This window comes from Drosophila elegans, unplaced genomic scaffold (genome assembly GCF_018152505.1).
Source record: "Drosophila elegans isolate 14027-0461.03 unplaced genomic scaffold, ASM1815250v1 contig_476, whole genome shotgun sequence".
Classification (NCBI taxonomy): domain Eukaryota; kingdom Metazoa; phylum Arthropoda; class Insecta; order Diptera; family Drosophilidae; genus Drosophila; species Drosophila elegans.
The window spans coordinates 25,631,198-25,654,583 of NW_024545863.1; the positions used below are offsets into that span (position 1 = coordinate 25,631,198).

The 23,386-nt window shown below is 43.8% G+C and overlaps 1 protein-coding gene across 5 annotated transcripts; it reads right to left on the reverse strand.

Annotated features, from left to right (window-relative positions):
• Positions 1–413: 413 nt before the first annotated feature.
• On the reverse strand, positions 414–22,993 carry LOC108136731 (diacylglycerol kinase theta). Of its 5 annotated transcripts, none has more exons than XM_017258060.2 (18): positions 22,913–22,993; positions 19,633–20,499; positions 12,569–12,648; positions 12,394–12,496; positions 11,956–12,062; positions 11,810–11,894; positions 11,534–11,734; positions 9,211–10,539; positions 8,301–8,570; positions 7,801–8,230; positions 7,284–7,605; positions 6,984–7,213; positions 6,776–6,924; positions 6,404–6,679; positions 5,308–5,593; positions 5,063–5,219; positions 4,892–4,999; positions 414–3,922 (listed from the first exon to the last, which is right to left on the reverse strand). In XM_017258060.2, exons 2-18 carry the CDS (start codon positions 19,742–19,744, stop codon positions 3,665–3,667), a joined length of 4,503 nt encoding a protein of 1,500 aa, XP_017113549.1. In that variant the 5' UTR covers positions 19,745–20,499; positions 22,913–22,993; the 3' UTR covers positions 414–3,664. The 5 variants fall into 5 exon arrangements, with proteins under 5 accessions (XP_017113549.1, XP_017113548.1, XP_017113547.1 ...); XM_017258059.2 differs by having other exon boundaries at positions 6,500–6,679; positions 9,211–10,737; XM_017258058.2 differs by having other exon boundaries at positions 9,211–10,737.
• Positions 22,994–23,386: the final 393 nt, after the last annotated feature.

A 23,386-nucleotide genomic window follows, 5' to 3' on the forward strand; every position in this document is an offset into this window, starting at 1 on the left:
TTTTATGGGTAATCATGTTTTGGATTTCTTTGAATAGCATATTATTTAAACTTACATTCTATTTTTGGTTTTTCTGTGTTTTCATATTTTGTTTTGTTTTCTTTTATTTGGTTTTTTCTTTTTTTTATTTTAAATACATTTAAAAAACATAACGCAAGGGGTGTAAAAAACGATGTGCAGTGTGTTCTTGTTGCGGTTTCTCTTTGTACGAAATGAGGCGATAAAAACCAAATCTCCTGCGGGCTGCGATTCAATTTGCTGGGAGCTAATCGATCCAGTAGATGCCGATTTTGGAAGGCATTCTGGAGGATGGGCCGGATGACGACGCCGCGGGGCCAATGGCATCGAAGGCTGCGCAATCTTGGATGATAGTGGGTCGAATTGTAAAGCAAAATAATAGGTTTTTTTTCTAATGGTTCAAATATAAGAATTGGCTCTGGCGCATGTTTCGTTCAATCCATTGCATAGCCGACGACTGGCGGCCCCGGGCGCGTCCTCCGATCTCTGCCGGAAGAGCAGAGACGTATGTCACGGAAATCGGTCGAGTGTGCTCCGATTAACCCCAGGCACTGAGCCCCTTAATCGCAGCCGGAGGTGATTTGCCGAACGCAAAGGGTGGTGGTGTTCTTTTTAATTTTTTTTTTGGCGTGTTAAGCTCAAACTCCCGACCTGCCGCCAACCCACCCACCTGTCCGGAAGCCGAATCCGGACCCGAGGGCGGGGCCAGCAGAATGGGCCTGGATTTGGATTTTGGTGAGCACTGCCATGCGATTTCCGTGACCTTTCCATGGCAGTGCGTGTCTGACGGCTTGGGGGAAAAACTCTGGTCTGTTCGTGGGCGTGTGTCTCTCGGTGTGACCTTGTGTGGGCGGCGGGCCGGCAGCTGGGTGCGTCCCGCCCTCTGAGTTCCGGCTATTCCCGCACCCAACTGGGCCGCGTCGTCGCTCGTGTAGTGTGCCAGAGATGGGCCGAGTGCGCAGGCGCATAGTCGCTGGGGCGGGGGATCCGCACTCGACCCTTCCCTGGCCCTCATCCCTGGCTTCGTGTGTGTGTGTGTGTGTAGTTGGCGTGTCGTTCACATAAGACGTAATGTAAAATTAGTTATAAAACTTTCAAAAATTGTTTTTTTTAAGCGCTTTAAAGTTGAAATTGTAGTTTTCGGATCTTGCGTCTCCACATTCCTCTAGTCGGATTTCACATCCAAAATAAGTTTTCCTTTCTTTTTTAGACAAATGCAGGTGAAATACTTGCGATGCCGTTGCCTACTCTCGAAAATGCATTTTACTATTTCGCGTGGTTTCACTTATTTTTTTATGGACGCACAGCAGCGGAGAAAATTCATACCAATTGCACAATCCAAAGGTGTTCTATTTAATTCAATGGCAAACAGGACAAGCTAAGCCCGCCTGCGGTTTTCAATTTTTGTTCGTCCCAATTAGTATTTAGCCAACTATGCAATTTGCAGCTTTTTCCCCTCTCCAAATTTTCAATATCAAATCGATCCACACAACATAAAAAAAAGTTTCGTATAAATTTTCCCGCATCTGCTGCACGTTTGTCTTGTCCTGGCTGGGTGTTTTTTGTTTTTGTATGTTCTCGTTGGTTTCGGAACACTTGGTTTCGCTGGAACACAACTTTCTTTACCAAGTTGGTAAAGAGCATTTCTTCTTCTTTTTTTTTTACATAATTCGGTGTTTCTCACTTGGTTTTTATGTGATTTCATTTAGTTATAACAAACAATTTTCAACAATTTTGTACTTTTTGTTTTGTTTTTTTTTTGGGTTTCTCTAGCCTTAGCTTTACTTCTCTTCTCTTTGTTTTTTTTTATTTTTGTGATTTCATTCTCCCTGTTTCTTTTACTACTGCTTGCGCTTCTCTCTGTTTAACGGTATCACTAATCGGTTTCTGCTGTTGCTTACATAGGAACAAAACGAGAAGGAACATAATTGAACTTGAATTTGATACAACTTTGGCCAGACTATTGCTGAGTGTTTGGAAATTGAATATCTTCTTTTACACTATACCCTCTATTTAGTTTTAGTTTTGTTTTCTGTCTATCCGCAGCTCTTTCTGCTTGCGGACAGAGTTGGTTCGAGCTGTTTGAGTTTAACGTACTTATTACAGACGTGGAAAGGCGGCGGCCGGGTTCGCTGAGCTTCTAAAACTGATCAAATTCGATATAATTCGATCTAATCTTTTGAACTGGACTCCTTCATACAAGTAATTTTGATTACAGCTTTTGATTTTCGAGTTGCCTGCTGTTTGGTCAGTGTGGACTATGGACTATGTGATTTCTGCTTCTTCTTCTGAGCCTGCTCCTTTTGCTTCTGTTGTTTCGTCTGCTTTTGTTGGTTTTGTTGCTTTTGCTGCTGGCTGGGTGGGGGATCGGGTGGGCTTATCGTGGGTGGGGGTGTCTGTGGGGTGTAGGGTGGTGCAGTTTTTGGTTCTGCGCTGGAATTAGCACGTTAAATCAGACGCTCGCTGTACCATATTCAGAAATCCGTGTTGTTCGTACCGCCTTCGCCCTCGGCGCCATCCCCGGCCAAGCCCACCTCGCCCACACTTGGCGGCAGGGCCAAGGACAACTGGGGGACGGCCGAGCCGGCTACCATCATGGTGGGTTCGGTGTTCCGTCGTTTCATTTTAAGCTTGTTCTTTTTCAACATGGTGGCCTGCATTCAACGGTAATCATATTGATTTTGATTTACGTTTTGATGTTAAGAGAGATATAAAGGAAGAAAATTTAAAAGGCAAGCGTACGGTGTATCAATTAGTTAAGATATTCATTTTCACAGAGTAAATTGGTTCGCGTTTGTTTGGTATTCGTGTGATTTTGTGTATTTTCATTTGGTTAGAGAGATAAAGAGAGTAAGAAAATAGAGCGTTAACGTAAAGGAAATAATTTTCGTTTGCCTTAGCTTAGGTTCGTTATAAGTGCTTCAAAAGCTAGCTGAGAAATCAGGCAAAATGCAACGGAACTCAATCAACTAAATGGTTTCGGTTATACATATTTCGATACTGAATGATGGATTACGAAAGCTTGCAGTTGAGAAACGGAACGGAAACGGAAATGGAAATTTAAACAAATTTGACCAAGTTCCTTCAACGGAAAAATGTAAAGAAAATTATTAAATAATCGCATAAAATTTCATTAAATATTGTGGACAACTTCTAGACGCAGTGGCTTGCTGTGTGTGTGTGTGTGTCTGTGTATGGTGTGTGTTTATCGTGTGGTGTGTACTAAGGTGGATTGTGGTGGCCTCAGTTGGCTAAGTTCAAGTTCAATAGCGGTGGTCACAGTTCTTATTGTGCAGTGGGTGGTTGGTTAGGTGGGTGGTGTGTGTTTCTGGGTGGTGGTTCAAAGTATTTAGAGCTTGACAGCACCAAATTTTATTTACAACTATTTTTTTTTTTTAATTCTTTAAATTTCTTTTTTCATGTTGGCTTGTTAATGCTATTTCTCGCTTTTGGAAGATAAGCTTTTATTTGCTTTCGCATTGGAGTTTTGCTCTTGTTTAAATATTCGATTTGCGGTTACAATTTGGCCATCGCTCTGCTGATCTGTTATGGGTGGTTATACTTTTCGGTGGTTATTGAGTTATCTGGCTATCTGGTTTTATGGATTGAAACAGGAGAAACAATATCGCAGCCCGGTAGCCAAGCTCTATGTGCTGCCAAAGCCGGCAGGTAGGGCCATCAAAGCCTCCTTTTCCCCATTCTCGGTCAGCTGCTGCTGCTGTTGCTGCTGCTGTTGCTGCAGTTGCTGTTGAGACTGGGACTGCGGGGATCCCGTTACCGAAACCGATCCCGATCCCGATGCCGATCCCGATCCCTGCTGAGCCACTGAAACACTCAGTACTGCCGGCGAGATATGCGGCTCGGTGTTGCGGCGCTTACTCTTCGTTTTCTTCAGCATGGTGGCCTAAATATGTATATAGCGTAAAACACACACATTGTCAAATCCGACATACACGCAGGCACACGCACATCAAACAGAGAAACATTTCAGAACGCTACTTAGTTGTTCTTTTGCCGATTTCATTAGTTTTCAACTCTTTCTTTAATTTCAGCTGCCATCAACAAATGAAAAATGCAGAAAAACGTGGCTATTTTACATGAAAAGGGGTGGCTCGGGTTGTTTTCGGGTGGTGTGTGCTCTATTAATTAATTACGACACATCGAATGGGATTTACCAGGGGACAAATTACAAGCTTAACATACAGAACACGCATATCCAACGCACACGCAGAAAACATATTGTTTTGTTTTTCAATCGATGACAATTGGTTTGGATTTTTTAGGTTAAAAAAAACATAATTAAACCATTAGTTTTTGTAAATATCCAGAGATTTGTAGGTAAGTTTATTTCTTTAGCAGTTCTTTTTTATGGTAAATTTTCGGTTCTAATTTCATATTTAATATTCGACTGATCATTGTCAGTAGTCAAAACAAACCGATTGCCATCTTGCTTTAATTATCAACAAATACTGTTCCTTTTTTTTTGGACTAAGGAAATAAAACAACAGGCATTCCTAATTTTATGTCCTAGTTGTAGTTCTTTTTGTTGTGCCTAAGGAAGACTTAAATCTAAATTTTTACTGTCAAGTATGTTGTGGATTTGGGGTCAATTACTTTTCGTAAGAAGGTGTTTCAATAAAAATAGAATCAAAAGATAGGTAAATTATAAGTGTGGTCCAAAGCTCGAAAACAATAAGAGTTAGAAAGGCGATTATTTGGGCATGAGCTGATTTGGTTATGTTTCATTTATGTGTAAATTTAAACGGGAAATGAGGGCAATTTTAAGAAGCAGGCATGCCAAGGAACAAAGGAGTAGCAGATACATGCATGGAAACGGCAAAGTCAAAGTCCAAATCGGAAAGGAGCATCCTACCTTAAGGGCCGACTTGAGGACGACCACATCGCCGGGACTCTGGATCCAAGGCTCTCCATCCACCTGAACGGGCATGTCAGTATTAAGGTGTATCTTGATATGACCGCCCTACGAATAAAATTTATTATATTAATATAATAAAGCTGGAAAGGACTGAATTTGGATGCTAACCTGGGCTATGCGCATAGCCGTACGAATTCCGGATTGGATCTGACCCAAGTGGACCACTCCCGTAACGCCCACCACCTCCAGCATACCATCGTAATGGTTGGGCGTGGAGAACTGGTCGTCCTTGTCGGGACCCCAGGGATTGGCACCGCTGCCCCAGCTGGAAAGTGTTATAGGTTTTAATGATCCAAACAAAATATTCACAACAATATAAAAACAATCAAGCAGTAGGTTTTCTGCCAGCTTACCTCAAAATATTCAAGATGATGATACCATCGACGGGTGGCAATTCGACAATCTTGCCATCGACCTCCAGGCGCAGCTCCTTGTGCAGGTCCTTGACAGCCTTGCGACCCACGATCTTACGCAGGCCCATCTTCACATAGTAGCCCTTATTGCGCAGCCGCGAATTGAACTGGTTGGGATTCTCCTCTCGCGCATTGTGGAAGTCCAGGCAGAGGTCCGCATCTATTCCAATGCCGAAATAGTTATTCATCACGAAGATCTGCGAGTTGTCCTCGTTCTGGGCACCACCTGGATGGAACGCGAAGATCGGTTAACTTCTTTTCGTTACCCGCTTTTGGAATAAAACATTGACACACGACACCGAACATTGAACTCACAACATCGAGGTGGATAAAATCCACTTAATATACATAGTAAATTTACCAAAGTCTTGGTAGCATTTTTCGGTGTCTTGACTTTTTGGTGTTTACCTTACCTTTTATTGAAATCTTTAGGGATTTTGGGCATGCAAATCCACTCAGGTATACATATTTTCACATGAAAACTAAACAGCATATATCATCAGGTACCAAACTGGACTTAAATAGGGAATTGGGGCTATCTTAGGGTAAAGTGGGGCTATGTTTTTGTACAAAGAACCGTAAGAGGAGTACTAATTGATTAGTAAAGATTATCTTCTACGACTTGAACTAAGTGTAACTATTTTTACAAATCAATTGATTCACTGTTTCTTAAACCATCTAACAAAATTAAAAATATTTCGAGTTATAAAATATTTATAGTTCTAACTAGTGTTGTTTTGTTAATATTGAATAAGACTTATACAAATTGATTATATTGTTTCTATTTTGGCACCAACGATTGGTATATTTGTACAATTTTCGATATCATATAGTAGTTTTGTGTGAAACGAAATATTACAGTCGGATCAAAGCACGGATTTAATTACAACACAAAAGAAAAGTGTTGGGATATGGGTATGTGGGACTGGGACAGGACAATCGGGTCGGAATCTGTGGGGTTAGACTCTGGACGGGCTTACGAGGATGTTACGTAAAGAAAGAACACACGAACGAAGTTTTGAAAACACCAAATGACCTGATATATCACTCGATGTCAGAGCCGGTAATTGATGATGCTGATTGGTTTGTTGCGATTGCGATAGGTGTGCTTGGTGTGCCTTCTTCTTCTTACCGGTTGTTTGCGAGGGCGCCTTCATGGCCGGCTCCTCGGGCTTGTCCTCGGGATGGAAGACAACCGTCCAGCGGTCCAGCCGGATCTCCTCCGCCTCGATGACGTCGCGCAGCAGATTCAGTGGATCCTCGCCGCCGGTGTAGCCGGAACCCCAGCACAAAACGCGAGCCAAATCGTTGCCTGCACGAGTTTGGATGGGTTAAAGCGATAGATTGGTTATATTTTGTGGTACCATATAGTTTGTTAGGCTGCCATTTTCACAGATTTCTGACTTACCAGTTCCCAGGGGCACTATGGCGCAAGGTGGACTGGAGCACTCCGAGTCCTGGCCCACATTGTCCAGGCACTGCAGCACCCATCCAATGGTGCCGTCGCCGCCGCAAACTAGAATCTTGTAGTTGGTTATTTGCCGGAATACATACAATCTAAAAAGGTATGTAATTATGATTAGTGGATAATATATAACTCTACGATTTGAGCCTACCCAGGCAGAGGACCGCCATTGTCCAGGTCGAAGACCTGATAGGGATTCAGCAGCTTCCTAAAGCTGGAGATCAGCTCCAGTCCCTGGCAGCCACCGGACTTCACGTTGACGAAGACCAGCAGGGGCCTCACATCGGAGGGCACCATGCTGGGCTCAATGTTCGGCAGCAGCAGCACAAGCAGCTTCTTGTCCTCGATTATCGTCTCGCGGAGATTGTAGAAGGCGCGAACCTGCAACACACACACATTCCCACATGAATGGGGCCTTCTTCTTGGGGCAGCCATATTGCGAGAGACTCACCGCCTTCATGGAGTCCTCGAAGGTGAGCACCACGGAGCCGTACTCGTAGTAGATCGGTCCGATGCTGATGAACTTGTTCTCGTCGGTTACGTACTTGTTGAGGATCTGTTCGTAGTTGCGCTGCGAGAGACCGGTGGGCAGATTGCCCACGAACAGCGCGATGTTGGGACCGTGCGGATCCTGCTTGTGCTGCATGTAGAAACGCATCAGCTCCATCTGGCGAATCGAGTCCTTGCCCAGCTGCTTCATAATATCCCAGGGCCTTTCGTTCCACGACAAGATGCGCTCGGTCACCCCGCGATCGAGCAGCACCTCCGAGCATCTGGGGAAGAAGGTGGTTTAGTTTTAAAGGATATATATAACATAGGGAAAGTTTTGTTTGTTTTTGCTTTTTTTTTATGTAGACGTTTATTAGTGATAAGCGCACTGTTAAACTAGCTTTACAACACACAAACGACTCTTCATTTAAGACATTTTTACTTGTTTTTCTACCATCAGCGACAAAAAAAAAACCCACCTGTAGTCCTGTATTTGGTTATCCTGCAGCCCAAACTTGTCCAGGGCGTCGCGGATCAAATCCTTAATAACTGTGCTATTATCTACAGGAACACTGACATAGGGATCCTCCAGCATTGAGCACTGCAGCTTGCCGGGGTAGACGCGCACATGGCCGCGGTCGCGGTCGTGGAACCGCAGGTAAATGGCCGGCCGCTTGCCCTCCAGATGCGTCAGGTTGAGCACGGGCGTGGGGTCCAGCATCGGGGTGTCCTCCATGCCGGCCGGTGCGTACAGGTCGGTCAGGTAGAAGGCCTGCGGGTCGCGCGTGATGTGGAATGCCCGCAGCGCGGTGGTCAGCAGCTGCTCCAGCGTGTAGGTGCGCTGCACGATGATCACCCGGTACTGCTGGCGTCGGAATGAGTTGTTGCCATCGAACACCTTGATCATCTCTGTGGAGCGAGAGTAGTGTAAATTGAATTAAGTTGAGGCTGTCAACAGACTTCAGACTTTAGCTCCTACCTATATCCTTTTCCTCCCGCTCCTTCTCCTTTTTCTCGCGATCCTTCTCCGACTTATCCGACTTGTGGCCGGAGCCAGAATCGGGCCTGTAGTGGCCGGAGGAACCGCCTGCGGCCGATGCCGAGGCACCAGCTACCGACGATCCTCCTGCTCCGCCGCCACCTGCGCCACTGCTACTGGGTCCATGTCCCGACTCGGTCTTGCTGGCCGACTCCTCGTCCTTGAAACGGGGTGTGTCGCCGCTGCTAAACTCCTCGGATATGCTGCGTGCTGGAGGTCACAGGAAGGTGGGTCAGTAACTGGTCAGATCCTCACTGGGACAGGCAATTTTAGTAGCAACAAAAGCGGCCTCGGCCTAGTGTTAGAACTTAGTTAAGCTCGGAAAAGTAGGCATCACACAACTTGTTTAATAACGCAAATGGTTCAGCAGTATTAAAAACATTTTTAAATTTATCATCTACTTTAAAGTATTTTTTTTAACATGAACAAAAATGTAAACTGTTAAAACCTTTTCCGACTTAAAATGTACAAATTTGGATATTTAAAACACTTATTTTAAAAGGTTTTGATTTGCTTATATAAATACTTATTTTTCCGAGTGCTTTTCATGCGGTTATGTGGGTGTTAATGATTAGTGGCATTGCAATGTGGGGCGGAATGGTGCGGATGATTAGTGGTTCGAGGGTTAGCGATTAGTGGGAAGTGGCTTGGTGGCTCAACGAAAAAGGGGTAACGGGGTAACCAAAACCAAAACCAAAGCCAAAACGTAGTGGTTAGCGCAAACTTATGACCAGTCGTCTCGCCCAGGCCCAAATCCCTCTGTTAGCAGGGACTGAGACTGAGACTGATTCGGAGACAGAGACAGAGACAAAGAGAAGTGGAGAGAGTACGAGTACGGTTGGCTAGTCACCTCTGCGCTTCTGGTAGCGCGGCTTGCGCCAGCCGACGGAGAGACCCTGCCGCACCTGGCGGAGCAGCCGGCCCAGGACATGGCCATCGCTGGCGTCACTGGCCCGGGAGCGACTGCTGGCCCCGCCGTCGCTGATGTCGCCGGCGAAGGCCAGGTCATCGCTGGCCCCGCTGACCCCGCTGACCCCGCTGGGCCGGTCGTCCAGGTAGAGATCCTCGAAGCCCACGTCGTCGTCCACATCGGTGGCGTCCAGTCGCCGTGCCAGCGTGTGGTAGTTGTCATCGTACGCCTGGTAGTTGCCATCCTCGTCCTGGATGGTGATCTCGATGTTCTGCGACAGCCTGTCCAGGCTGTAGTTGCTCTTGCCCCCCGCTCCGCCGGCGTTCTTGGGCGATCTCTTCGAGCGACGGCGCTGGAACAGGCCGCGTCCGTACTTCTTGTAGCGCGCGACGGCCGTAATGGCCGCCGACTCCTGGAAGGACTTGCTCCTGCCCACCGGCGACAGCTGGAGCAGGGTGGCCGGGGCCGAGGGCGAGGCCGAGGAGCAGTCGCTGGAGTTGGAGTTGGACAGCGGCGAGCTGAGGGAGCCGCCCTTGCCCGGCGCCTTGTGCTTGGCCATGAGTATGGGCTTTGGCTTGGGCTTGGCCTGGGCCAGAGCCCCAGTCTTGGGTTGCTGGCGTCCGCCCTGGACGCTCAAGGCGTGTCCGGACTTTCCCGGGGCAGTGGTGGTTGGCTTGGCGGACGGAGCAGCCGCTCCTCCCGAGGCATTGCTGTTATTACTACTATTATAGCTAAGGTTGCTGATCAGGTTGAGGCTGCTGTCGAGGTCGTCGGTGTTGGTCAGCTCGCCGCCCGTGTCCGAGGTCTCGTAGCAGCTCTCTCGCGGCGCCGTCTCTGCCGTCTCCATCTCCATCTCGGCATCGCCGTGGTAGTCCGTCTCGCTGACGTCCCGTGGCTGCCGGCTACGCAGCGATCGCCGGCGCAGCGCCACGTCGCAGTGATCGTAGTCGTCGCTCAGATCGCCGCCGCTTATATCACAGACTCCGCCGTCCACGTCGTCCTCGTCCTCGCTGGGCGAGATGCCCCCGCCGGAGGAGCCCCGTTTCCGCCTCCGCTTGCCCTGGCCCAGCTTTCGGAAGAGATTCGTGTAGAGCAGGTGCAGCGAGGAGTTGGCCGAGGGCGACTTCTCCAGTTTGCCAGCCACATGCGACGCGGACGTGGTCAGCTGCAGAGCGCTGTCCTGTTCCGTGTTCTCCTCCTCGGGTTCCTCCTCTGGCTGATCCCGATCCCGATTGCGATCCTGCTCCGCCTCGTTGCTCGTTTCGCCGACTGTGAGGCAGGAGGGCGTGGGCGAGTGGCAGAGCGAGATGGAGCCGCAGGAGGTGGGCGTGGGCGGTGTGGAAAAGAGAAAATGTTGTTTCGATTGCTCTCGCCTCTGCCTGTGGAGCTCGAGCAGCTCCTTCAGGCTGAGACCCGCCAGGGAGACCGATCCCGCACCCGGAATCGGGCAGCTCAAGTCCGGACTGGCTGCCGGTGGCGCCCAAACCAACACACACAGAGAGATACATCATCAATCAAACGGAAAACGCAAATATTTTGCATAAAACCCAAAAGAGAGAAAAGAAAAGAAAAGAAAAGAAAAAACGTAACGAAAAATAAATCAAAAATCAAAAAAAGTATAGGGAAAATTGAGGAAAATCATCGGTGGGATTGGTGAAGAGTGAGAGAGAGTAGTGGTCTGCCATGATCTGAATGAGCTGGATGAGCTGGAGCGGTGTGATTTCTGATCTCTGATCGTTGGAGTTACTGTTTTCGGTTTTTTTTTTCAGTGATCGGAGTGTGCACACAACACAACATCGATAGCAACTTTTTGGGGGTGGGTGAGTATTGCTACATCGCTAAAGAGGGTGAGTGCGCCAACCTACACTGAGAAAATGAGTAAATAAATATATTGCCCTCTTATATTACATCGTGATTTTAGAAAAAAAGATATATATTTTTAAAGAAAAGTAATTACCTCATCATTTTTAAAATGGTTGTATTAAGTTTTAAAATATATTTTTGCTAAATGTATAATCTTAAGTTATGTTTTAAGAAAAAAATAATTATTTTGGTTTATACATTTGTTTGAGATATTTGCCTTCAATTAAGTCAAACTGATTCAGAGTTTTTAGCAGCAAAATGGGAAGAAAACATTAGCCTGTGACTCTTTTCCTCTTTTTTCTCAGTGTATGATCTGGCCGATTAAGAAGTTGATTTTGACAGGACCAGGGATATCTGTCATTACCGAAATATCCCTGTGTGGACAGGAATCTGTACTTACGACACGAGTAGTCACGCACGAGCGAAGTCTTCGATTTGACCTGGACGCCGATAATGGCCTCGATGGGCACCTCGGTGCGCGGAATCGAGACTGAGTGCGGAGGTAAGTAGATAGGTTGTAGAATACCAAAATTACATTCGGTTGGCAGGTACACGCGACATCCGGCATGGGTCGTCATGCCACACCACTCGCAGCGATAGCCTGGTTGTAAGAGAAGAAAGTTCCACAAATAAATGAATTCTGAGAGCGGTTTGGGTGTGGATGTGGGAAACTCACCAGTGAGACATTCCGAGGACCAACAGGTTTTCTTGCAGTAGGCGCATTTGGACGTTGATGGAAGATTGCCCTCTCGCCAGTGATGCTGTTCGGGTGGAATATTGCATTATCCTACTGATCCTGGCCAGACTGGTGAATGCACTCACCTGATGCTTCACATTAAGCAGCTCCTTGCCCGGCACATAAGTGGCATTCTCGGTGCAATCGGGCACGGCAAAATCTTGGCACTCAATATGCGCGAAATATTCGCAGACTGTGGGTAATTATATTATTGAAAGGTCGAACAAGGTGGAAGTGTTAATTAATAACTCAAAATGGTCAGGAAGTCTGGGTTTTTACGCTGATATAAGCCCATGTAACCTAAAACCTAGCATACTTATGTGGTGATAATAAATTAGGTTCAATAACATTCCATGATATGACTTTGTACATCTATATAGTAATCAACATCTTGATGAGTCGAACAAAGGGTCGCAGCTCAATAAGTGAACAGCAGTGAGTGACACGAAACAGGACTGCGCCAAAGTCCATCATCAGGGGATCGGGGGACAGGGAAACACGGGACAAGATATACTGTCACTTACCTAAACAATGCACCGCTGGCGTTTCATCCAATCGCTTACGGCAGACTGTGCAGAATTTTCTCTTGTGATGAGTTGGCTCGGACCAACAATGGGCAACGGGATTCTGTGTGGAATGACACATGACAGCTATATTCGTTCTGAATTGTGAATGCGAGTGCCACTGCTGGCTACGTACCTTTATAATGCATGGAGCGATGCCGGAACAGGGCGTTACCACGCTGCTGACACATCGTTCGTGAATAATAAAGTTGCAAACTGCAAGTGGGGAGAGCAGAGAAAGAGGTGTGGTTATGCAATGTTTCGGTAAAGGTGCAGAAGTTATTTTAATGAGATTACAATGCTTAATTGTTATCTAAATGTAGCAGGTACAAGGGCCATTACGTATATATATATATATATTACGTACATAATATCCCCTAACCTTAAATAAATGGGAACCAGACGGAAAGATAATTTAAAAATTTACAGTTTGTATTTCAATGGCTTAGGTACTAAAGCTAAACTAACTAATTTTAATTTCTAACTTTCAAAAAGTCTACATAAAAATGGACTTCGTATACTTAACATACATGAGTTTCAAAATCTAAGGTAGAAATAATTGTTTTAAATAATTTAAAGGGTTTATTTGGTTATTAAAAATAAACAATATTATCAGAAATAAAAAATTTAAGAATAGTTAAGAGAAATTATTATTCCAATAGTAAGTAAAGTTCTCTAAATTTTTAATAAAAATATTAGTGCTGATCCCTTACCTAACATCTACATCTTAAAATCATTAAAATAGTTTTTTGTATAAATATTTTGAGTTCCGTGAGAGTACTGTGTTCCAAATGGACCTCCAGGACAACCACACCCCACTCCGTCCCTGCGTGCGACCGCAAAGTCACCGCGTCATTGGCAGCCTGCATGCCATTCATAGTTGCCGAGTTCACGGACGAAAGCACATTCATTGAAGCTCCCCGCAGGGCAACCTGAGGGGGGTCGAGGGGAACAGAGGGGGCAAGTGGCAAGCTATGAGCAAAGTAGCCAAGGCAATGGAACTGGGCGAGTGGGAGGACTAAGCTAAGGCACAAGGATAACTGCACGCACAAAGCCCGGGCTGCACTGAAAGAAATAGGATCTGATTTGGCCCTGATTTTATAAAATATATTGTTTCTACAAAAACATCTTCAATGGTTCCATTCATTTATCTATTTCAAAAGACTGGTAATTTTAAAACAGAGTTAAGATCGACAATGATTATCACATGGAAGTTTGCGTTCATACCCTTTATATTCAGTTTATGTTTGATCTAGACTAAAATTGAATTGATATAACCTATTTACTCAGAAATATGGATTTATATTGCAAAGATTCCAACTGATCTAAAGGAAATCGACAGTTTTTTTTAGTGGCTACCAAAAACGGAAACCCAAACCCGGGGAAAAAACGCAGCACCGTCCTCTCTATATTCAAACATTCATACCTACATGTACATACATATGCTTGTGTTTTTTGTGCACCAAACTTAACATAGATATCATAGTTCTATTTTTAGACCGCCGTAAAAGTTGTATTTACACATAGACAAAAGTCGGGCGACATACAAAAACAAACACTTGCTGCGTATGTACTATAAATGCATAATTATCTTTGTGTGGGGGGGTGTGCAGAAGGAGGTGAGAGGAAGAAAGCTAAAAACTAGGCCGCTGACCTGAGGCGCAGTGCTGACGTCATGAATGAACTCGTGAATGTTTTAGTTTTTGGCCTGTTTTATAAATAAAACAGCGGGCAGTCGTCGTCAAGCAGTGCAAGCAGGGTGAAAAAAGAGAGAAGGAGAAGGACAAACGTGACGCTCGCCTCGCTGCAATGGAAATGCAAAACATAACTGTAGCTTCACTCAGCTAGCCAGCCGTCTCGCTCTGGCCTGAGTTTTTTCTAAGTTTTTTGTCGGTCTGTTGTTGTTTTGTTGCACGTGCGGTGGGTGGTTGCTTGGGTGTTAGTGCAGAAGCAACAGCTGAGCGTGTATACGCCCTGTGGGTCAGCGGTTGAAATCTAATGCATTCCTGCATTGTGTATACCAGCAAAAATTGTGTGCTTTCTCTCGCTCTCTTTCCCTTTTTCTCTTCATTTTTTTTGTGTAGATAAGCATAAGCAGACAAACAACGACGCCAACGCATGGGGAAATTTTCGATATGATTTTCCTTATGCTTTCCTTCTGTATGTTTGAGTGTGTGTTTGTGTGGGGAAATTTTTGGGTCAGAAACTCAACACACTTTTACTTTTGCCTCGCTTCTGTTTCCTTTCCCTTTGGCCAAAGGGAATAAAACCAAGAATAACAAAAGAGAATAAAGAAGAAGAACAAGAAGCAGCAGCACAAAGCCAAACTTAAAGCACACGCCAACACATAGGCGGAGGAAAAAGGACGAAGGAATAAAAAGAAGCAGAGGGAGTTGGGGGTTAGGGACAATTGAATACGCTCAAGTTGACATGCGTAGTGCGTGAAGAGGAAGCACAATTAAAATTGATATTTGCCCAGAGCTGAGTTATACAATTCAATTGAGATGTAGCCGAAAAATACTTGGCCACAGCAGGAAACGAAGCTGAAGAAGAACAACTTCGTTGAATTAAAAATAAAAAAAACAAGAAAGAAAGCAAACTTCGGCAAGCCGAAGTTCATATACCCTTGCAGCTATTGCATGAATTAAATACTTTTGAAAACATTTAAATTATGATTTACTTCAGTATATACTGAAAAACAGTGAAGCTATGATGATTTGCAGCTCAATTATTAGATAGTTATTTTATATATTTTTATTAGTTCTATGGGAGCTATATGATATAGACGTCCGATTTTGATAAAATTTAAACCATAATTCTGAAATAATTAAACATTGCCATATGTCGAAGAACTAAACAAAAAATTAAAAAACAGAAAAGTTATAATTTTTTTTCATTTATTTCTCCGATTGTTCCTATGGGAGCTATATGATATAGTCGTCCGACTTTGATGAAATTTAAACCGTAAATCGAAAATATTTAACCATTACTAAATGTCGAAGAACTAAACAAAACATTAAAAAACAGAAAAGTTATAATTTTTTTTCATTTATTTTTCCGATTGTTCCTATGGGAGCTATATGCTATAGTCGTCCGATTTTGATGAAATTTAAACCGTAAATCGGAAATATTTAACCATTACTAAATGTCGAAGAACTAAACAAAAAATTAAAAAACAGCAAAGTTATAATTTTTTTTCCTTTATTTTTCCGATTGTTCCTATGGGAGCTATATGCTATAGTCGTCCGATCCGGCTCGTTCCGACTTATATACTACCTGCAATAGAAAGACAACTTTTGGGAAAGTTTCATGCAGATAGCTTTAAAACTGAGAGACTAGTTTGCATATAAACGGACGGACAGACGGACAGACGGACAGACGGACAGACGGACAGACGGACGGACAGACGGACATGGCTAGATCGACTCGCCTAGTGATGCTGATCAAGAATATATATACTTTATAGGGTCGGAGATGTCTCCTTCACTGCGTTGCAAACTTCTGACTGAAATTATAATACCCTCTGCAAGGGTATAAAAACACGCAAAAATCATATTCTCCAAATGTCACTGCACATTAACAAAAAAGGGGCCAAAATTCAATTTTTTTTTCGGCGAAAAGCGAAAATAGCTATGGCTCCTACTCCTCGCTGTAGCTTTAGTTTGTAACTTATACTTACAGTTTGTAAACAAATAAATTCAATTTAATTTCTAATAATTTGTAACCAATTTTCATGGACATGGCCTGGCACGACCTCTAAAATTGAAATTTGAGCTAACTATTAAGTATATATCTAAAAACTTTTGCCGCGGCTTTCTATTTTATTCCCACATCAACGTTAAGCAATTTCAGAAAAAATAATTTAATTTAATTACAATCTATTTTATTGATTGAATTGACTATTAAATAAATGCAGTTTCTTTTTCGGGGATAGGGGGGAGGGGATAACATTTATAGAATATAGCATAGTTCTTTGTACTCTTTCCTTATTTTGCAATGCTTAACTGGCGTTTAATCCGACTTGTCTTTATTTAATTATACGTTTTAGACAGGAAATTTTTTCCGGCTGGCCTGCAACGTCAGCAGTGCCCTCCCTTTTTATCGCTCACTCGGATATTCCTCCTCGCAGTCGTTCTCAGCGATGTGCTAGCCACACTGACGACCCCGAAAGTCTGTTTTTAATACTCTTACCGAAGACGGAAATGTGCCAAAATCAGAAGTGTTTTAGTTTTTATTTACAAATTTAGTTTAATTTAAGCCAAATAGCTTGAAATATTTCTATTATACTTATTAGTCTATGTTCAATTCCTAATAATGAAAACAAATCAATATTATTGGTTTCCCTTTTTTCAACAAAAAGTTATAACATTTGTATATTATATATGTCCAATATTAATTAACACCTCAAAGGAACTGAAACATGTTTTACATGTGTTTGAGGAAATGTCGGTTTCTGTAGACCTTTCATTATAAATATTTACTCAGGCTGAAAACCATGCTACAGTGTATTAATTGATTCTCGTTGTTCGCCATTCGCTTTGGTTATGAATAAAGAGCGTCGACAACGAGCCAATTAACAAGGAAAATCCCCCTTCCATTCATCACCTCCATTCCAAAACCGCCAGCCCCTCACTCCACTAGGTTTTCGGTTCCGCTGGCATCGTCGTCATGTTCCATGGCGGCCATTGATGACGCACTTTTAGCCCTTCGCTGCTATCGGCAGGCGCACCTCGCTCGGATTCTGATTCGGATCCGGATCGGAGGGGACGGGAGAGGGAAGTAGGGTTGGGCTGGGTTGGGTTGGGTTGGGGTTGCATTGAGGTGGATGGTTCAGGGGCGCTGCTACCGGCATCTAGATATCTTAAGGACCCCCCTACCCCCTAGCTCATGCAACCAATTTGATTTTGTTGCGCACCTGCTGCTCTTGTTGCACACCGCCTCCGCTTCCCCTGAAAAACCAATTCACAATTCGCCTGCGGCCTGCTCTGCATCTGTGGGTGTATGTGTTTTGCATAGTGTACGAGAGTGCATTTCGCATTTGACCTACATTCGAGAATCAGAGAGCCTGTGCTCTATTTCAAGTCGTTTTCTGGGTAACTGCGTGGGCCGGATAGCTACAGTTGCAGTTCCAGCTTCATCCAGGGTCCAATTATATATGAAACTTAATTATGAGAGCAGTTTGAATCATTCGCCCACTTAAAAAACGCCTCTGCACAAGTTGCATTCAACCAACGCGGCCTATGAGTGATGTACAGCAAAGGAGCTACGCCCCCGAAGGTATGCAATACACACTTCACATATTATTAGCACTCATCATGCTATATGGTTTTTAAAAACATGTATGGCTGCTTTATATAAAAATAGGATGTTTCACCGTCATTAACACTGTGCCAAAATGCACTGAAAATGTCATAGGCAAGTGCAAAGAAAACAAATCGAAATTTCGGGGTGTTTGTCTGTCGAGCGGGCAATAAATTTGCTGGCGAAATGGTGGAATAAACGAATGAGTGCATTTATGGAATCTCGTTTTTGTTCATTCATATCTTTATATTTATGATCTCTCGCATTAGCCATTAAAGTGAACAGATCAACAAGCCATGGTTCGCTAAAGAAGACCAAAGGAACAGCTAGAGGTTTAAGTAACGTTTATATATTATTGCAGTTCTTTTGATTGTAAATAAATTCTATTACATTTAAGGAATTGCAAGATGTATATATACTTCAAGTGGAAAACATTTAAATATAAATCAGTTAAATTTTTTTGTTAACAAATTATAGATTTGATATTTTATTTTGGTCACTATCTAATCAAAAAATTTTAAAATGTATATAACTTTTATTTAAAAAGAATTAGAAAGGTTGGAGAATAATGTGGCTGGATGAACTAGAAAGCTATGAAGTGGCAAAAGAAGCGAACTGTAAGCACTAAAACGTCAATCGTTATTCGCGATAATTATAATAATAGCAAAAACCAGAGTCACAAATACGATTAACAAAATTGCATAAATAAACAGAGATTCATCATGATGCAAGGCGCCTAACACGCTTCACATTGGGAGAGTCAGATGCCTAGGTTTTGTGGATTTCGAATCTAATTTTGTTCCTGCTTCGTTTTGATTCCAACCAAATCGCTTTGATTTGGCTTAAATTGCGCTGGGCGAGCGTTGTGCTCTGTTTTATAGATTTCCATGGCAATGGCACAAACGTTTACCCGAATCTACATTTATACAAAACGAATCGGAGCTGACTATGACGTCGTTGGCGCTCCGCTCACGTCACGACAGACACGGCCAACAGCCGCACAATTTGAAAAAGTTCAAACGCGCACACTTCTCGGCCGCAAATAGCCCGATGATGCTGCCCCTAAACCATACTATAGCCTATACTACACTACATGCTGTCGGTCCATGCAATCTGTACAATCCACACAAACTATAGTTGACCCATTGGTCATGCGGTGATGACGTTGGGTCTGCCGGGAAAAAACTTGTTTAGTTTTATTTGGGAAAACAGAAATAGATAGATTTTAATGGTCTTAGCTGCTGTTCTGAATACGCGTGGATTGCAACTTTTAATATTTTATATTTATCGTCTGCTAAGTTATTTGGTTTTATGCGAAAATTAAAATTATGAATTCCTCCTAATATCATTAGTCATAATAATATTAAACGATAATATGTAGTTCCCCGAATTAACTTATATAATTTAGTTACCCATTCAGACGCCCGAGTTCTTTATACTGTTTGGAATCCCGTCAATATTCACGGCTGAACTTTTCTTGCCTTCAGATTAATACACAATTTCTTCCCGCAATTCTGTTTTATTGTAATACTTGTGCAAGTCTTTGTTTTTACAACCTCCTCATCGCCATCATCAGCGGCCACGTTTCCATTCCAAGTTTATGGCAATTTAAAAAGTATTTTCAAAACTAGACGAAATGTATTTTTACATCTGCCGCTGCCGTTGAAGATGTTCGATGATTTGCGTGTTACCTTTTCTCGGTTCTGTTTAGTGCCCATTAATTACAACTTATTTTGAGACTAAACCGAGAACTGATAGACAGGCACAGTTCAGGGAAATTAAAGAAGACTTTGGTTTTATAATAGATTTCGTTAGCTTAAAGTGATGCATCTAAACTTAATTTCCTAGCAAAAGCGATCGGAACAAATAAAATGAATGACTATGCCAGTATGTACCCACCTTCGCAGATATATCCCTGCTGTATGAGGCCCCAGAGCAGATCCGAGCAGTGGTGACAATATGTTGGCTTATGAAATGTCTTCTTCACGAATGAATGCCCACCATCCGCCATTTTGTTTGCCTGTGTCCGCTGCCCGCCCTTCTTCCGGTCCTTCCGCTTCCGGTCTATCCTGCGCCTTTTTGTGCTGCCTTATGCGTAGCTGTTGCTCTGTGCGTTGGCCTCCTTGAGGTTGCTACGATTTCTGTTGCTGTTGCAGTTGAAGCTGCAATTTGTGTTGCTGCCGCAGCTAAAACCGCAATATTTTTGGCTGTTGCAGTTGCAATATATGTCGCAGATGCAATATCTGTTGCTGCGGTCTAGATGGGCTATTTCGAAGTGGGATTCTTTCGGTTTGGCAACTTAGGCCGCTGCTGCCGGTGCGGGCGTCGACGCCAGCTGAGGCAGCGCTGCCGTACCGACCGAGGGCGTTCGATTGGCGTGGGCGTGGCAGGGCGAGAATCCGGCCAGCCTGGACTGCTCCTTCTGATCCTTCTGCTGCTTCTCTGATTTTTCCTGTTGCTGCTGTTGCTGCTGCTGCTGCTGACAAAAGCGATGCGAAAGTGACGACGGCGAAAGTGACGGCGACGACGGCTGCATTTTCATCCATTGGTCAGGTGGCGGCTCCCCTATCCGGACATTTGCTTGCCGGGATCGGTGTAATTCCTTGCGTTTACTTTAATTATCGTTACTAGTTTCTATATACATATTGACTATGTATCATATTAGTTAAGATTTATGCATCTTTGGTTTGCTTAAGCGTTTTCGGTTATAACTTTCTTTGGTGGTGAGTTTTTTACTGTTAATTATTTACAATATCTGGCGCTGCACTAAACAAAAAATTGGTAATTTGTATTTATAAATTGCCATCATTTATGTGTGCCATTTAGGATATATTTATTATTTGTATTTTGTATATAACACTGCACACAGGCGCGGACACACACGTAGGCACACTTCACTCGGCGGGCGGTCTTCACTTTACTACTACTAAAATCGAACGGCCGCAGCAGCAGCAGCTCGGAAAATGTTTTTCTTCGACTTCTTCGCTCTTTCTTTGCCTTTCCACTTTCCGCTTTCCTGCGCTGATATGTGGGCGCCGAAACCCCCAAAAGAAAAAAAATAGCAGAGCCAAAAAAAGGAAAACGTTTCCCGATAATAAAATCCACAAGAGCGGGAGTTTCCACAGGGAAAAGCGAAGGAAAGAGAGAGAGAGAGCAGTCTGCGCGAGAGGGAAAGCACGCGTCATGCATGGTGAATTGGCTAAAAAAGTTCCCTGTATTCTTGGAGCACCAGCACCATAAAAAAGTAGTAGACATCAATATAATAATAGAAGTGGCAAAAATATGATATCAACAGCGTGGACTGGTGGGTGGGAGAGAAAGGGAGCAAGAGAGCGAAAGCCCAAACTGCATTGCTTAATTTTTCCCAGCGCGATTCTTTTAATTTCCATAGCCGCAGCGCCCTCAAGTATGCAACATGTTCTGCGATGAACCAATTATCAGCCCCCACTACCGAACCGCCCACTGCGAGCAGAGCTTGCCAAGGACAATCCAGTCAAATATTATATCATACAGGTCCTAATAATAGACGAAACAAAGGTAACGACAATTGAATTTTTCAACTTGATGACAATAAACGATAGCTAACGGAAAGCAAATTCACAGTGTGTGTATACGAACAGTTAAGGTCGGCATAATAGCCCTTGAGGGTAAGAATCTTGGTCTTAACATTGTGTGAAGGTTTTAAACTGTAATTTTCTGGTAAACTAAGGCTTTCTGGCGGATATTTAGTTAAACATAATGTTGAGCTGTAAATTAAAAAAGTAATGTAATCAGGTAAAGATAAAACTGTAAACTATCTTTTGCATTTAAGGTTTGTGGTCTAACACGTTGTATAAAAGACTGACCATTGCCTCTATATTTCCATAAAGCATACTTTTACAATAGATTTGGACTAACCTATGTGGAATATTCAAAATTGATCATTTTGATCCGTAAAAATAACCAAATACCGAAGGTAGAAACTTGGACAGATATGTGTGCCAGTGCCCATTTAGCTAAAAAGTTTTGAACTTTACTGAACAATACTATTATTTGGGCCGCAACTGTGTGATTGGAGCCAGTCTGACGACGTGGAATGTCCAGGACCCGTTTCCCGTGTCCATATATATATAAATATATCCTGGCCACCAGGCGATGTCCTCGCGTCATGCGCACCTTTCAATTCACCGCACAGCCGCTTGAACTCAACTCCACCACTGCGGAGCGGTTCAACAAAAGTGGCCAAGTTTAAGGATAAATCACAACGAGCAATATTTTTGCAACAAATGCGATGAACGGGGGTGAGGGGGTGGGAGTGATGAAAACTTTGCGGCTTTGCTTTTATTCGGGAAATTATTGTTTTGATTTGGGCTGGGAGGGAAATACTGAAAATTATGGATGCTAATGGGGGGCCCAAAAAAGCAAGATATATAGATTTCAGAGGCTGTGTATACACACTTTCTACAACTGTAGACAAAGCAGCCGTACTTCGCACCCACTGGGGCCATGGTGGCGCCCACCCCGTCCTCAACACCCACCGCCCCCCTGGACTTGCCACCCACTTTTCCACCCAATGCTGCGCGCTTCGCTCTTTTCGGACCGCATGAGCAAATCGCAATAGATAGAGAATTTTTTTCTTTCTTTCTTTCGCTGGCGCGGCTTGATTCCTTGCCACCATATATGATACATATGTATATGTATATCATATATTATGTACAAATGTATCTAGCTTTTGAGCGAGTGGCCTTGTCTTTTTTCATTGGGAATGCCTTGAAGGAGTTCATTTCGTTTTTGGAGCCCGATTCGGCAGGGAAAGTCAAGCCTGAAAAATTCAGCACTTGGCACATATGACAACGTAATTTTCACACACACACTCGCGATTTTGGAGAGAGAAATTTTATGTACCATACATTTTTAAAGCTGCAAAATTTTGCACACTCGATTTTCACACTGCTGCTGCTGCTTATTCTAATTTTCCATTCGATTTTCCCCGCACTTCAGACTTTTCCATCTCCGGATGGAAAATTTTCACCGCACAAGGAGGGCTTAACCGAGTTTTACGCGAGCTTTCAACGGGTTTTTCCCGACTTTTGTGCACTTTCTTGCACACTTTCGCCGCCTGCTGCGGGTGTGTGAGAATTTTCCTGTGTGCTGGGCTATGAAAATGGAAATCCAGTGAAAATCCGCAACCGTTACGTACGGAAGAGCACACCTAGCTGCTGTGTGTGCTCCGCTGAAGACGATGGCGCTCTGCGGACGGGCCCGCAACTTTCTCGCAGCGCAGCGCCTATATCGCTGCTCCGCCTGGCGCTCTTGCTCCGTCCCGCTCCCACTTGCCGGGGGGCCACTCGCCCCGTCTTGCTCGACGGTGTGGTGGGTTCAAGTTCCTGTCTGCGCGCCCAACAACAAACAGGGGGAAATTTTGTGGAGCTCCCGTTAGCCAGAGAGCAAGGGAGAGCAGGATGCCAGCGCTTGTGCCGTCACATTCTCCCTCTCTATTTCTGGCACTCTCGCCCGCCCCCAAATAAAAATGAAATCAACAATTTGTTGGTCGAAGAGCTGCCAACTTGACCCGAAATAAATGTGGCCAAGTCGCTATCGGAGGAAAATAGCCCAAAAGAAAAAACGTTTTGGAGTCAACTAAACAAATGATTTGTGTTGTTTAATTATTGCC

Coding starts and splice junctions, on each gene's coding strand:
- LOC108136731 (XM_017258058.2), bottom strand. CDS start 19,744: ATGGCGGATGGTGGGCATTCATTCGTGAAGAAGACATTTCATAAGCCA. Junction 12,497..12,568: donor TCGCTCCATGCATTATAAAG/GTACGTAGCCAG, acceptor CATTCCACACAG/AATCCCGTTGCCCATTGTTG. Junction 8,231..8,300: donor GCGGGAGGAAAAGGATATAG/GTAGGAGCTAAA, acceptor CTCGCTCCACAG/AGATGATCAAGGTGTTCGAT.